Source organism: Perissodus microlepis, chromosome 13 (assembly GCF_051167445.1).
Source record: "Perissodus microlepis isolate ML-2025 ecotype Zambia chromosome 13, ASM5116744v1, whole genome shotgun sequence".
NCBI lineage: Eukaryota > Metazoa > Chordata > Actinopteri > Cichliformes > Cichlidae > Perissodus > Perissodus microlepis.
The window spans coordinates 18,954,851-18,970,391 of NC_140473.1; the positions used below are offsets into that span (position 1 = coordinate 18,954,851).

The 15,541-nt window shown below is 40.3% G+C and overlaps 1 protein-coding gene across 1 annotated transcript in view; it reads right to left on the reverse strand.

The window, feature by feature from the left end:
- Positions 1-1,698, reverse strand: part of LOC146375044 (VPS10 domain-containing receptor SorCS1-like) — a 48,985-nt gene extending 47,287 nt beyond the window's left edge. Inside the window, exon 1 of the mRNA XM_084947755.1 lies at positions 891-1,698. Coding sequence (XP_084803881.1) covers positions 891-1,580 — 690 coding nt within the window. The 5' untranslated portion in view covers positions 1,581-1,698. The remainder of the gene's footprint in view (positions 1-890) is intronic.
- Between the last annotated feature and the right edge of the window lie 13,843 nt (positions 1,699-15,541).

Below are 15,541 nucleotides of genomic sequence, written 5' to 3' on the forward strand. Positions count from 1 at the left end.
CCATCCTCAAGGCTCCCTGTTGTTTTAAGTGTCTTTACATTTACTCACATCCTCCATGTAGGTTGTTTGAAGTTCAGAACCACAATCAGACCCAAGGAAATTGGATCTGTCCAAACTGTAGAAAGTATGTCCCTCTGGATATCAGGGAATAACCCCCACTGAGCATTCTGTTATCTTTCAACCTGTAAATCCATTTGTCTCCAAGTCCTTATTTTAGCATGTCATTGTATTATGATGTTATTTCATGCTTCATTTATCCTTAATTTGTCTTTTAGTCTAAAGGACTCCAGGTTTAGGTTCTTTGCATGATTGTAATTATATTGATTCTTAATTATTACGCTATTATAACTTTCCTCCTATACTTTATCTGAGCCATTCTTATATAATGGGTGGTAGGCGAATTATAGTTTTATTGATTTAATCTTGCAAATCATATGTATGCAGAGAACTTAGAAATGAGTGACTGACCAAAACGGGGAAAAGCAAAATGAGCTGCTGTGAGTGACTAAATGGGAGAAACACGCACAAAAGAGCAAATGGGGCATAATCCCCTTAAACTATGTGTACAGAACATTATTTTCTTTTTCTTTACCATATCTGCCAAGTCAGCCGATCAATAAACAACAGCATGAATAGGGTGTGCGTGCACGTGTATGTGCGCGTGCGCAAGACAGAAAAAGAGAGAGGGAGAGCAAGGGAGAGGTTGAAAGGCAGAGACTGATTCCTTTAAATTCTGCAAGCTCTCAGTTTTAATCTTTCATCGCGTTACTCGTGCTCTAAATGAAACATCTGAATGAGTCTTACTGCCACGTAAGACCTGTGGATGAATGATGACCACACTGCGTCAAAAAGAGGTCCGTGCGTAAATCTGGAGCACATTAATTACTTACGCTACTGTTTTGTCCGGACCAGTGCACCATCGCCTGGTTATGAGCCGTGTCCTCGGTGAGCGCAAATGTCGAACTTGTGAGGTGAAACTCCTCCTGGTCCGAAACCGAAGCATCCTCCCCGCCCTCGGGTCTGAATCCGGACCAAGTCTCTGTGCTCCTCGCACTACGTCTCCAACTGGTCACATTCCTGTCCTCGTTTTCCGTCACATCACCAATTTTATTTCCTCCATCGTCTGTGTTATTCTCGGTCACATTGCTGAGAAAGGGGGAGGACACCCGTGAAGACACTTCAGATTGGGAAAGTTTCTGGTTACTGCTTGGGGCGCCTTTATGCGGAGAACTTGAGATATTTCCCCCAAACCCTGGCTGTACTTTGGACGAACTTTCTTCGCTCGCGGTCAGTTCTGCATCGTAGTGCCTTTCGTTTCGGGGGGTGACCGACCCCTCGGTAAATCTAAGAAACTCTTCAGCTGTTGCCTCTCCAAAATTTGTCAAATCCAGCGCCGAGAGTTCCCGGGGAAATGCTGCGGAAATGAGCGGCAGCTGGCAAGAGGGAATGCACCTTACCTCCGCTTTTGTTCCGCCCAGGATGGAAGTTAGGGTAAAGATCCAAATCCACTCAGAGAAAATGATAAAAAGGCAGTGACCGAGGCGCGTCTCCATTCTACGTTGATTCCTACTTAAAAACATATCATTTTTTTAGTCTTGAGCGAGTGTCTGTCATCACCTGGTAAAGTGGTTGAATGTACTGTGAGGAGGTGCAGCAGCGCGCGGACAAGTGCTCCCAAGTACTGATGCAAACGATGCATCAGAGGAGGAGCTGGAGGCTGAATCCTGCACAAGAGGGGAGCGGGGCCGATACCCCGCATCATCATCTCAACCTGGATTAAAACAAAAAAAAAAGAAGAAGAAGAAAGAAGGAACAACAAAATAATAAAAACACGCATAGGGGCTGGGTGTAACTTAAGTTTATTTCTGATCAACAGTGTGACAGATAGTATGTCATTATAAAACATTTGATTTAATAATCATCTTATATCTTGGTAATTATGCACAGAATCAAAACAGCCTGAAAGGTGATGTATGGGGTCCCTGGGGGGGAAGTCTGGAAACATTAGTGGGTCTGCCACTGGCAGTCTTTGTGAGGAAATGTTACTGACAGGAGCTTTATGGAAGATACAATGAGGCTTTGCATTTTCCATTAGCAGGTCTGAGTAATCAATTAACAAGATTGCCTGTGTTCACTGTCAATTATGTCATGCAGGTAAAGTCCTGGCTGTGGCCTGCCTGCAAAATGGGCTGGAAATAGTTTCACTTAGGCTTTGCTCCTGTATTATCCATTCAATACAGCTGAATGGAGAAAATGCATATTCCCCAAAATTTACCTGCTGTTTTCTGTGGCCTTTTCTTGGGGTTAATGGAGGCTTGAATAACAGGAAATAATGAGAAGAATTCAAAGCAGAGGTGAGTGAGTAATCAGTCTTGCTACATCTCTGATCTCTGCTGTTGAGTACAGAAGAGTGCGCAGGTGTCACGGCAATAATAACGATCCCATTATTGCCATGCAGTGCATACAGCAAAAATATATTGTTATATTTCTCTATACTTTGGGCTTTGTTCCAGTCAGCTAATGGTGGACCATTAGGAGAACTAGAGCCTGTCCAAACTCTGTGATTAGATTCTATTTCTGGGCAACATTTAGTCAATAGGATGAGGATGCTGTTGACTGGTGAGTGATGCCGAAGAGACTCCCTATATTGAGCTGCGTTCTCCCCATCGCTCTGAGCTGCGACGTGATCCTGTTCCACATACGGGTCAACTGCACAGAGACGTCTTTCATTGCCAGCCATTAGTGATGCAGTGAGCAAGAGCTGTCTCAATCTGTTTCAGTTAGCCCCCACCAGACAAGGGGAAACCAGTCTATAATGCAGATTGATGGCTGACTGAGAATTTCAATCACAGAGAACACTGGCTAAAAACCTCAACTTTCGACTGTAATGAAAATCTCAAGCAAAGTCCAACTGTTTCAATACAGAACACCTTTTAAAAAATGGAAAAAACTGGTCTCTTTTTTGTGTGTGTGTGAGTGACACTTCCACAAGTTTACACATGTGTGTTTCTGTGCTTGTTCTGCCTTTGTCGAGTTCACAGTAATAATGCAGTGATCATAATGCCTATCTGCTTAGTTCAGATGTGGATAAGCAGTTCCTCCTTTTGTTTTGCTTGTAACGTCTCTGTGATAGATAATGCTAAAAAGTTATCCTCAGCATCACCACTTTAGCAGATTTATTACGTTTACTGATTACTTAGTCATATTATTCAAAAATGTTTTAATCAGAAAATAGTGAAAAGAGGCCATGACAATATCTTAGTCTAAGGTGACATTCTGAAATTACTTGCTTGATCTCAAAAAAATCTCCCAAACCCAGGGGTCATTTGATTTTAGCTCATATAAATGAAACAAGCAGTTGTGTCACAGGGAGAAAGTCATTTTCTGTGGATAAACCAGTAGCCAACTAATCATTAAACCCTGAGCTGCAAGTCTTGTTTTCTTTACGCATTGTTGAAGCCGCGGTAGGAGGATGAAGTGTAAGAAAAAAAAATTGTAGATGTCTCAGAAAAAGGAAAACTGTGGTAAGTACAAGCCAACTTTGTGTGAAAGAGAGCAAAAACAAAATTGTGCATTAAAAAAACAATATCTGCGGAGGATCTTTTAGACTTGTTCGCAGACTTTAAATTTCACTGCAAGGTGACAGATTTCGGGACTGATGTCGTATAGCACATTTGTGTGCACAACATGGCAGCTGAGTGGAATCATTGTCTTTCGACAGACAAGATTGCAGCTTTGCTGCCTGTCACACTGACTGAATACAAACTGCGTTATGCTCCCTGAGCTCCTGCCTTTATGATGGGAACTCGTGAGCCGGCAGTGTGAGAAGCACACAAAGGAAAGAGGTGACAGCTATCTATGTTGCTGGATTAGTCTGTGTTTTTAATTAAATAGAATTCAGCAGAAGAAGAAGAGAGCACTGTATAGGGCATCTCTGAAATTAGTCTTTTCCATGTTGACGTCTGGTTTACCTTCACAACTGTCCTTATTACTCCAGTCCTCATAACAGCTTTAAAAAGGGAGCAAAGACAGTCAGGACATTACTCATGCACAGAACATTGTCTAAAACCTTCTGCTCAAACTTAAAGGTAACATCTGCCTTCAGTGCTGCAAAGTGTTGGGTGGCAGCAACAGTATCTGTATATGGCAAAAGTCACACACGGTTGCCATAGAAAAATAACCTTTTTTTGCATCCAGTAATTCAATGTACATAATGAAAATGTGATCATCTAAAAATAAAAGAGAAGGGGTGAAAAAAAGTGTAGCTGCTGTGCAGACGTGTTATGCAGCAACTCGTGCCTCGCTATAAGGTGTTGCAGTAGGAATAGCCGAGCTCAGTTCGATGACGGACACCTGAGACATCCACTTTAATTAATGCTGAACACACCTCGGGGGCACCAGGAAGAGAAAATCAGCTTTTCAAATAATGATTTCAATTACAATATTGAGAGATAAGGTAAAACGCTGAAAGAAACGCTGAAATTCTATAGGCTATGTACAATTGATAGCTCAAACCTTTCAGTGGATCGTTCAAATATATGATTTGATGTGTCTGCTTTGCTGTGAGTGAAGTGAAGCAGCGTGTAAAATGCTGTGAACGTGTAAGTAACAGAAACCTACCACATGCATACTTTGTGTACTGAAGTCTAGTTTCTGCTTATTTCTGGTAAGGTGGGTGCAGCTTTAATTAACTGACCTTCGGTTCTTGCATATGAGGTCTAATTTAAAACCATTAGTTATTCAGCACAAATTTAGTAATCAGTGAGCTGGATTTCCCTATTATCATACTTCTTCACCATTATGTTAATCTTCATTCTTCCTAATGTTTTGCTTAACCTTCAGTGGGCAGAATCTGCCTTATTGGAGATCAGGACAACAACAGCAGCCTAATATTATCACAAAAGCCTCATTAATCTGCATCTGAAAGAGTTCATTCTTCACACAGTTTGAGGAAATGCTAAGAAATAAATGTTTTGAGCTACAGGGCATAGATTTTCCTCATTTTACTCCTGCCAGAGAGCCAGATGCATTGATGTTATTGCTTAACTACAGTGTGTTTGATCTGACCCCATTATTGGTCTCAGGAAATTTAGCTGAAAGCTACAGTTAGGACTAGGAGCAGAATAATTTACATTAAAAACAAGAATAACATCAACAATTATGTAGCTTGGACTACTTTTTCATAAGTGGTTTGGGTAGTAAAGGTATTTTTACAGTGTGAGACAAATGTACTGAGTGAATGTTTACCTGCTTTATCATTGCATTCATTTTTTGTTGGAGAATCCTGCATTATTTTGAATATTTTAACATTACAGGTCCAAACTTGAAGTACTTAGAAGGACTTGAATAACCACAAACTTTAAAAAGACAACAGAGCTGCTTCCAGCTGCTCCCTTATTCACAAGGGGTCACCGCAGCAGGTAGCTCCACATGTTTTTGATTTGACTGATTTTCACATCAGAAGGGATTTATGTTTCCTCCCATAGGAAACATGGGAGAATCTTTTGCTTGTTAGACGAATGTTAGGCGAATGTGTAAACTACTACACTATGGAGGCACTAAATATTAAAAGATAATGCAGGTGCTAATTAGTATTCAGGAACTGATCAAGGAGGATAGCAACTGTGCAATATTGAAGGCGTTCATTATTGACTGCATCATTTCTTGTACAGTGAAAATGTGTTTACATTCAGGTCTGCTAGTAAAAAAAACAATGTAATTAACAACACCTAGAGTTATTTCTGGATAAGATGTGCTTTAGACACGGACTCAGTAATTTGCTTCTGTGCTGACTGTCAGTGTAGTCTTTGAAATGTAAAGAATTTTTTACCGTAAGTGATCCATAGTGCACGTTTACTATTGCAGCCATGATGACAAAGGTGTCCTCCCCAGGTTATTTTGGAACAAAACCCAGCCAAAGATCACATTATGTATAAGCCTAATATCCCGTTTCAATAGAATATGCATCCATTTTCAGAAATGAAATATCTTTTAAATTATGTTTTTGCGGACCTGCCTGTTGGAGTTAAAGGAAATGTTAGCAATGAATGAGAGTTCTCTCTGCGTGAGTGTATAGCCTTTAACAAATGTCATCTTTATGTGGTACACTACATAAAAAGGCAGGAAAAAGAGAGTTCATTTTATGAAAAAGTTCATTTTAAGATAGCAAATTCATGCACGTTTGCAGACAATGGCCCCATGGTTTTTTTCCTTCTGTCTTTTTTTTTTTTTTTAGTCTTTTATAAAAATGGATTCCTTGGAAACTGCCGTCTAGGTGATTCAACCCACCATTAGATTAACAAATTTGAGTCCTGGGGGATGACTTTAGGTGGTCTGAGAAACCTGAAAGTGGGAAAAGTAAAAGAAAGCTGAACCTGTAGTTGAGGGCACGCTGGCTGTAAACATTAATATCTGAGAGAAATATTGAAATGTTGGCACAGCAGGTCTGGAGTTCTCCTGATGTAGCTTGTAATTAAACTTTTAGAAGTATTTCATGTCCACTTCACTTTGTAGTGACAGATGTCCAGGCGTCCTGGTGAGCATCCCCTCCTTAAAGTGATGTGTCTTTTTCTTTTTTTGTTGCTTAATTTAGACATCATCATGGTAATTTACAACTGGACAGAAGCTCTCAAGTAAGAGAATACCACATGATTTTTATACACCAACTAGATAAACATTTGAAAGTGTTCTCAGAGAATGTTTAAGCTAAGCTTGATCGCTATTCTTTAGCTGGGTGAAGCAAACAATTTCAACACAGTGGGAGTCACGGTTTTGATCAGCTTTTCATCAGCCTCCAGCTGCAGAACCACAAACTGTGACACACACTTGTAATTATCAATTATATATGCTCGCATTCAAACTGTTTCCTAGGATTTGAATAGTCTATCTATCTATCTATCTATCTATCTATCTATCTATCTATCTATCTATCTATCTATCTATCTATCTATCTATCTATCTGCTTCTGGTATTATATATTTAATATACAAATGAATACACGCAGAAAAGATACGCTCTATTTTTGGAAATTGGCTCATGACAACAGGCCCTCTAAATCAACGAAATACATCCACGGTTTGTCTATGACCTCTAGAATGACACATAAGGAGTTTGTTTCATCTGATACCTCTTTTGGCAAGACAATGTCATTTCACTTGACTTTCTTAGGAGGAGATAGCATGTCTCTCACTCTCTTTTGCTTTTATACAAATAAACACATTAGCTATAACATGTTCAAGTATGGGATTCCTTAGGGGAAATTCCTCATCAGGGACATTTCCAGATTGTTTTAATAGGGTTATAATGAGAGGGACAAGAACAGGATGACATCAGTGTTTTGTCAGAGAATTTAATAGGAAATAAGTGTAAAAAAAAATGTAAATGATCTAAAATGATGTCAGGCTCATGTGTTGTGTTTTGTCCCATCAAAGATAGGATTAATACATGAAAAGAAATGCCGCACATGAGTTGCACATAACTAACACTGTTTTGGTTATTTGTTTTACAAAGTCGAATTTCTTTTCTTAAAAAAGCTTGTTTACTTGAGTTATAAATCTACTAGCAGTGCACAACTTGTATAACCCTATCTAAAGTTAATATATTCACTATGTAGAATGGCACTTGATGTTGATGGCTTTTTAATGACTTCCTGGGTAGCTTGATCTATAATAATGTAATTTGTCTCATTTGTTAAAGTACAAAGTACAATATTTCCATTCATGCCATGAGAAAACCTAAATATACTACATTACATCTATACTCTAGTAAACTACTCAAGTAAATCTATAGTTACATTCATTCTGCTCTGTGCTGTCAATGAGTGGTGTTGGTCACAGCAAAATTAACAGTACAGGGTGGGCCATTTATATGGATACACCGTAATAACATGGGAATGGTTGGTGATTATTAAAGTCCTGTTTGTGGCACATTAGTATATGTGAGGGGGCAAACTCCTCAAGATGGGTGGTGACCATGGTGGCCATTTAGAAGTCGGCCATCCTGGATACAACTTTTGTTTTTTCAACAGGAAGAGGGCCATGTGACACATCAAACTTATTGGTAATATCACAAGGAAAACAATGGTGTGCTTGGTTTCAACGTAACTTTATTCTTTCATGAGTTATTTACAAGTTTCTGACCACTTATAAAATGTGTTCAATGTGCTGCCCATTGTGTTGGATTGTCAATGCAACCCTCTTCTCCCACTCTTCACACACTGATAGCAACACCGCAGGAGAAATGCCAGCACAGGCATCCAGTATCCGTAGTCTCAGGTGTTGCACATCTCATATCTTCACACCATAGACAATTGCCTTCAGATGACGCCAAAGATAAAAGTTTAAGGGGGTCAGATCGGGGCCATTCAACTGGCCCACGATGACCAATCCACTTTCCAGGAAACTGTTCATCTAGGAATGCTCGGACCTGGCACCCATAATGTGGTGGTGCACCATCTTGCTGGAAAAACTCAGGGAACGTGCCAGCTTCAGTGCACAAAGAGGGAAACACATCATCATGTAGCAATTTCAAATATCCAGTGGCCTTGAGGTTTCCATTGATGAAGAATGGACCCACTATCGTTGTACCCCATATACCACACCAAACCATCACTTTTGTTGTTCCAACAGTCTTGGAGGGATCCATCCAATGTGGGTTAGTGTCAGACCAATAACGGTGGTTTTGTTTGTTAACTTCACCATTCACATAAAAGTTTGCCTCATCACTGAATAAAATCTTCTGTGTGAACTGAGGTTCCTGTTCCAGTTTTTGTTTTGCCCATTCTGCAAATTCTGTGCGCCGATCTGGGTCATCCTCGTTGAGATGCTGCAGTAGCTGGAGTTTGTAAGGGTGCCATTTGTGAGTAGCTAATATCTGCCGAAGAGATGTTCGACTAACGCCACTCTCCAGTGACATGCGGCGAGTGCTACGCTGTGGGCTCTTGCTGAATGAAGCTAGGACAGCCACTGATGTTTCTTCATTAGTGACAGTTTTCTTGCATCCACATTTTGGCAAATCCAACACTGAACCAGTTTCACGAAACTTAGCAAGCAGTTTGCTAACTGTAGCATGGGAGATGTGTGGTCTCGTAGGGTGACTTGCATTGAAATCTGCTGCAATGACCCGGTTACTGCATTCACCAGATATCAACACAATTTCGATCCGCTCCTCACGTGTTAACCTCTTCGACATGTCAATGGCTCTGAACAAAGAGAAACTTATGAAAGAATAAGGTTATGTTGAAACGAAGCACACCATTGTTTTTCTTGTGACATTACCAATAAGTTTGATGTGTCACATGGCCCTCTTCCTATTGAAAAAACAAAAGTTGTATCCAAGATGGCCGACTTCTAAATGGCCACCATGGTCACCACCCATCTTGAGGAGTTTGCCCCCTCACATATACTAATGTGCCACAAACAGGACTTTAATATCACCAACCATTCCCATGTTATTACGGTGTATCCATATAAATGGCCCACCCTGTACTTTAGTCTAGTGGAATGGGTGGGGGGCAATCAAATACCAGCTAGCAAGCTGGTTAACATGCTAAGCTACACAGCAGCAGGAACAGGCCTTCAGTAATTTCATGTCAGCTCAAATTAGAATGTCTCTTGGCCCCAAGATAACATATCTGGGCGTAATTGTCATAAATGATCTGTATTTGTGTATAATATTAGGATTTTAGCTGTTTATATTGCTGACCTCTCAGCTACCTTTAGGCTCTTAGGTATCCCGAGACTCCATTTCAAGAATCCTTTTTTAGATGCATTGTTTGGTGCAGAGAGACACATAGCTGTTTAGTGCTGCTTCCAGTCTGTATGCTAAACTAAACTAACAGACTGCTGGCTGTTTCTCTTCAGTGGGGATTACACCACGTTTGGTAGCAGCTTAGCTTTGGAAGCAACATGCTGTTCTCATGTTTCACCTTGCAGAGCAGGTGTCTTCTGGTACCACCTTCTCCTGACATTAATTAACCATGGTGAGACACATAAGAGAAAATGAGAAGGTCATTTTTGATGTTTAGCATACAGATATAAACTTCAGGGCACACATTACTAGCTCCAGGTGCTAGCCAGTAACCACTAATGAGGTCATCTCAACCTTTTCTTACTAGTCTAAAGGCCATGGCAAACTTAAAAACACTGAACTTTGCACAATAATAAGGTAGCAAGGAGGGGGTAGGAACTCCCACACAGTGCATCAGTGATTCATAAAGTGAACATTTTCATCCTGCAAAAGACCCCTTCTTATTTTCAGGAACGTCATTTTTGAGTCATACAAAGTAGCTGGAGAGAGACATTCTTCCAGACATCAATTATTAACCAAAGCTTATATCACAACCTCATAGATCAAAACGGAAAGCTTGTACGATACTAGAGGGCATCTCATATATTTAGTGCTGCCACAGAAACACAAACCTAAAACAAAAAGGTTAGGCGTTTGAAAATTTGACATGAGCTCACGAATCTTTGTAATTTCCCTGACAGGTACATGATATGGCAGAGGAAGACTGTAGGGTATGTGAGTCTATCTTTGTACTTCTCTCTCAGAAGCTGAGGATTTTGCACCACAGAATAGGATTCCTGTAAAAAAAAAAAAAATGAATATTTTATGACATTGCTACCAGGCTATGATTTCTAGCATAAGAGTAGATTTGCATTCTAAACTGCCTGTTGTGCAAAAAAATCCTACCTTGGATATGTCTTAATGTACCTGGAAGTCCAAAAAACATGTGATGTGGTGTTTTCTGCTGTTTCCCCTGAGGTTAAAAACTACAAGGCAGGTAAAAACATTTACTCAAGGTTAAAAGCCCACAATTCCCGGTCTCATTAGAGTCATGCTTATTACTGGGAAGGCTAGATTTCAGCTCATGTCCTGTTTTATTATGCTGCTAGTAGTGATGATAAAGCTTTTTTCCTACTTGCTTCTAATCATGACAAGACACCGTTGGCACAGCACTTTTTATTGCATATTTCCAGCAAACCAAAAAATCCTTTTCTAGCTGTTTTTTTTTTTTTTTTTCAAAGCACCGAGTGAGCTTATCAGATATTTCTAGAAGCTTCCCATTGGAAGTCTCAGAGTCAAGGTAGTGGTACTGCTCTGCTTCAGGCACTGTTGCAAAACAAAGACATTAGAGGTGAAATGAATAATGTAGAGTCATTTCTCCGTAAGAAGTCTGGACACTTGCCCCAAGGGGCGCTGCGTCATTCTCTGCCCCTGTAACCTATATTAGTTGGAGTCAGTTTTAAAAGCCCATCGGGGAGCAGAACTTTCCTATACAACAGGCTTGCAATGTTGAAACATATTATTCGTTTTTGTCCTTGCGCTCTGATTTATAAATGTGACACAGTGTTGTTTCAATGAAGCATTTAAACTTTATTGTTAGAAATTTGTTATTTGAATTTTTTTAATAGATTTTGGTTGCTGTCCCAGTTATACAAAGTGCTCTGCAACAAAATCTGGGGAAGCAAGGCTCTGTGTATTCCTATGTGTTAGAAAGTCTAGACAAAAATAGCCTAGCTGTTTATGCATTCCTTAGCCTACTCCATCCTGATCCAAAGAACCTGTTACTCTCCACCTTGTGACACAAACTAAATGGAACCACCTCAGGTACTGGATGCTGATTTGCATTTTGTATCAGGTTCCTTGGTCCAGTGCCAGCACAAGCAGAAAAAGCTCAGCTCGCCAGATATGGAGGCCCTGATTGAAACTGTAGGCAGAGTTGAGCCTCTCTCTGTATGCTGTCTATATAGAGAGCTCATTAGTTGGAGAGACCTGTGTGCATTGTTCCAAGTCTGCAGAGTCAGCTAGAGAGCCACTCATCACTCCACACAGTCCAGACTCCTGCACATCTGGTCTGGCAGCTTCAGGGTGACCTGCACGCACTCACGAAAATACACACATGCACACGTAAATGTTGGCATAAAAATAAGCACAAACATACAGCAGCGCACAAAGTACCCTGATACCCGAAAGCACATAATCTCCTGGCTGATCATGCATTCATTGTGGAGACGGGACTCTCAGGATGAAGCGCATTGAAATGCGAAAGATTGCACACATTCTCCACTCAGTCACACACACACACACAGGACTCACACAAAAGCACTGTCCTGTTTTGCCTGTGATTTACTGGCTGATTTTACACCTAGCTGAGGTGGCCACCTCCAGCGCTGACCCTGCACTGCAGCTCAGGGACACAGGTATAGTTTTTGCAGCACTTCCTCAAGAATTCCCCAAGCACAGAAGGCAGCTGAGCTGTCAATCTCCACTTATGAAGGTTTAATTTATCAGCTTGAAGGTCTCAAATGCACAGCTCCTTTCATATAACTCAGTCCCTTTACTCCAATTCCCAGTTCTCCAAGGTATAATGGAGTGGTCTGCACTGCAGCATAGTTTACCACGCTCCAACTGCATCGCTGTGTACTTACATCTAAAATCTTTTGGCATCAAAAATCTGTAGGAGGATGACAGTATGATAAAGATGATGCTCATAAATGGCATCAGAAGAAAGAGTAAGTGAAATAAATTGATTCTATTGTGAACATGCCAGTGTGCATTCTGTTGACAGACTTTTTTTTATCTGACTACATCGTTTCCAAGACTCAATGAAATCTGAGTGGAGGAAGAAGTTGACTGAAGGGAAAAAAAACAGTACAATATTACAAAGGGCCATATATCGATTCTCTGTATCAGCACAAAAGAAGTATACTTACTGGACTCAAGACCACTATTTCAAAAGACAAAATTAATCAATGGAGTTCATTGTAGCTTCTTTGAGATAATGGCACTCACAGAGACCTGTCATTTAAGATTAAAGGCACCAATAGAAATCGATACTTTTGAGTCTTTTTGTTTCCGATGCCACTGGTAAGATGCGATAGCGGATAGTGGCTCGCAGAGTCGCCAAGAAAGAACAATGAGTTCAGTTTCATGAGTCAGCCTCTGTAGGATACTGTCACGTTTCCCTCTATTTTCTTGGAGATTTGGGAAACATAAATGATGGAATACAGCAAAACGACAGGATATTGTGATCACAGCTTCGTCTGCACAATGTGAGAACAACAAGTGTCTTTAGATAGCCAACAATATGTTAGCGTGTGTATAGCCATCTCCACTTTACAACAATAAACAATAAAAAGCCATAAAATCTGCAAAGCTTATAAGTCATGCATCATAGAACAAACTAATGACAACTTATTAAAGGAGTTACAATAGAATCTTGTCTCTTTCTCAAAGCAGACATGGAGCCAAATCTTAATATCCCTCACTGCTACTTTACACAGGAAGGCCTAAGCCTTCTGTCTTAATGCTATCTGAGGTCACATATTTAAAGTTTTAAGTTTAATGCCAGTGATATAAAATGTTTGACATTTAAAAATAAGCCTCTTTGCTGAGAATCATACGAGACTATTTCCATCTTTATATCTCTGTGTTAGCTAAAATTGAACTTCCAGCAATGATGTACCCATCTGCACCTCTAATGTTATAGTTTGAGTTTTAAATCCATGAAAAACCATCTTGTTTTTCTAGATTTTGCTTTTGTGCGTTTTCTGATAGGATTAGTCAAACTGTTGGCTTTACTGTACAGACAGATTCACACACTCTGAGACCAGCTAGTAACCCTGTTGTCAACTACAGATGTTTAGTGCAAAGCGAGATTTTCTGAACAGTTGGCGAGTGGTTACCAGAGGTGAAATGGGTCACAAAGTTGGTACTGCACTGAAAACCTCCTGACTGCTTTGGTCACAAGCAGGTTGCAGGAGTCATCCGTTGTTTGCATGTAAGATGTCAACTTGCCTGCAAACACCCACTGAAATGTAAAAAGTGGAACTCAAACAAGAAACTGATACTGTTGGCCTTCAAAATAAAAGTTGCACATTTGCATTTGCCTGCTTTTTTTGACCACATACACTTATTCACAGAGACAATGTACATTACAATGCACCACATGTGAATGCGCCCTTGACTTCAAGCAGACTTCAAATAAGTGTAATAGGATGACTGCTCGGCCATGCGTCTCCAGCTGTCCGTGTCCATAATGGAGAAATATCTCTGTTTCTGGTTTGTCAGGTTTCCAGTCAATACTTGCTCAGCCAGTGATTGCAGCTTGCGAGTGATTGCAGATAACTTGGCATCTTCCACGTAAACTACAGGCAAATGCAGCAATCTGCTAGAGAGCAGAGCAGTCTAAAAGAGGTTTTTTTGTGCAGCACCCTCTTCGTAGCAGCCATCAATCACTCATGAAGTGATGGGGGAATACACATATTTACCTACAACCACATGTTGCCAGTGGTTTGCAAACTGATTTATATTTCCTTGTCTTTTAAGGTGTTCCAGTCATAGAAGGTATGTAAACAAAGGACATTGCCTCTGAGTCTGAAAGAGTGACGTTTCTCAATCATTCTGCTAATAGCCAGCAGGGGGCAGCTGCTCTGGTTGCTTAAAAACTGATTGAACTGACACCTATGCCCAAACAAGCTTGCTGCTCACTTAGTCTAACCTTAGTAAACACTTTCCTGTTGGTTTTATATTTGTTTCGGGATTGTTTAATAAAGCAAACTGTTCTTTTTATTAGGATATAGTTTCATGTAGTGTGACTGTGATTCACAACTTGCTCTTTTGTGTTTTTAGGGCAGAACAAGAAAAATCTGAAGAAACAAAAACAGGGTGGTAATAGCTAAAGGCTTCAAAAAGGCATATATAAGCTAATGCATAACATCACAATGGCTACATCCATCTTTCCTATATAGTCTACAGCAGTAGCATCATTTATTTCCCAAGAATCTCGATGGAAATGAAGACATACAGCTACTTCTCACAGATGCTCTCTCAGTGTGAAAAAAATTAGTTATGAGGTGAGGAAAAATGAGGTGGCTAGAGCTTCTGTTTTGCTTGAGAGATAACTATGAGGAGCATAGTTCTAGTGAAGAGACTCCATAATGCAAGTTTGCAAGCTTTGTAAAAACAAATTTATTCCATTTTTCACCCACACGTTGCTCATTGTATCCTGCCAGATAAAAAATAGAGCCTTCCAGGAAACATCAGCACATATCTCACATTTCTTTTCTGAGTTTTCACATTGCAAACTTCCTTCCTGCTTTTCGCTAAGCTGTTCAGGTCTCCCACAAGCTTACAATAGGCAGGTGTGACTCGCGACTGGTCTACATTATCTGGCAGCAGACAGCAATTTCAGGAGGAATGCTTAAGCAGCTTGGACAGATGTGCTGTATGGATTAGACCACCTTTGATCCGAGCGTGTCCAATCAATCATCATGATACTTTGCTTTATATAGTCTTCTGAATTATTATCAAGCTTAATATTATCTTTGTTAGACACTCACAGTGACTTCAGTTAAGCTGTAACAACTGTAAATTGTATTCCCTGGCTGTCACAACACCTCTTCAGAAACGTGCTAATTGGGAAGACTCAGCTTATTCTCAGTACTCAAAGAAAAAGAAAAAAGAAAGATAAAGAAACGGAAAGTGTGAGACTCTTGACGTCCCATGCTCGGCTGTCATAGCGCAGCGTACCGCTGCT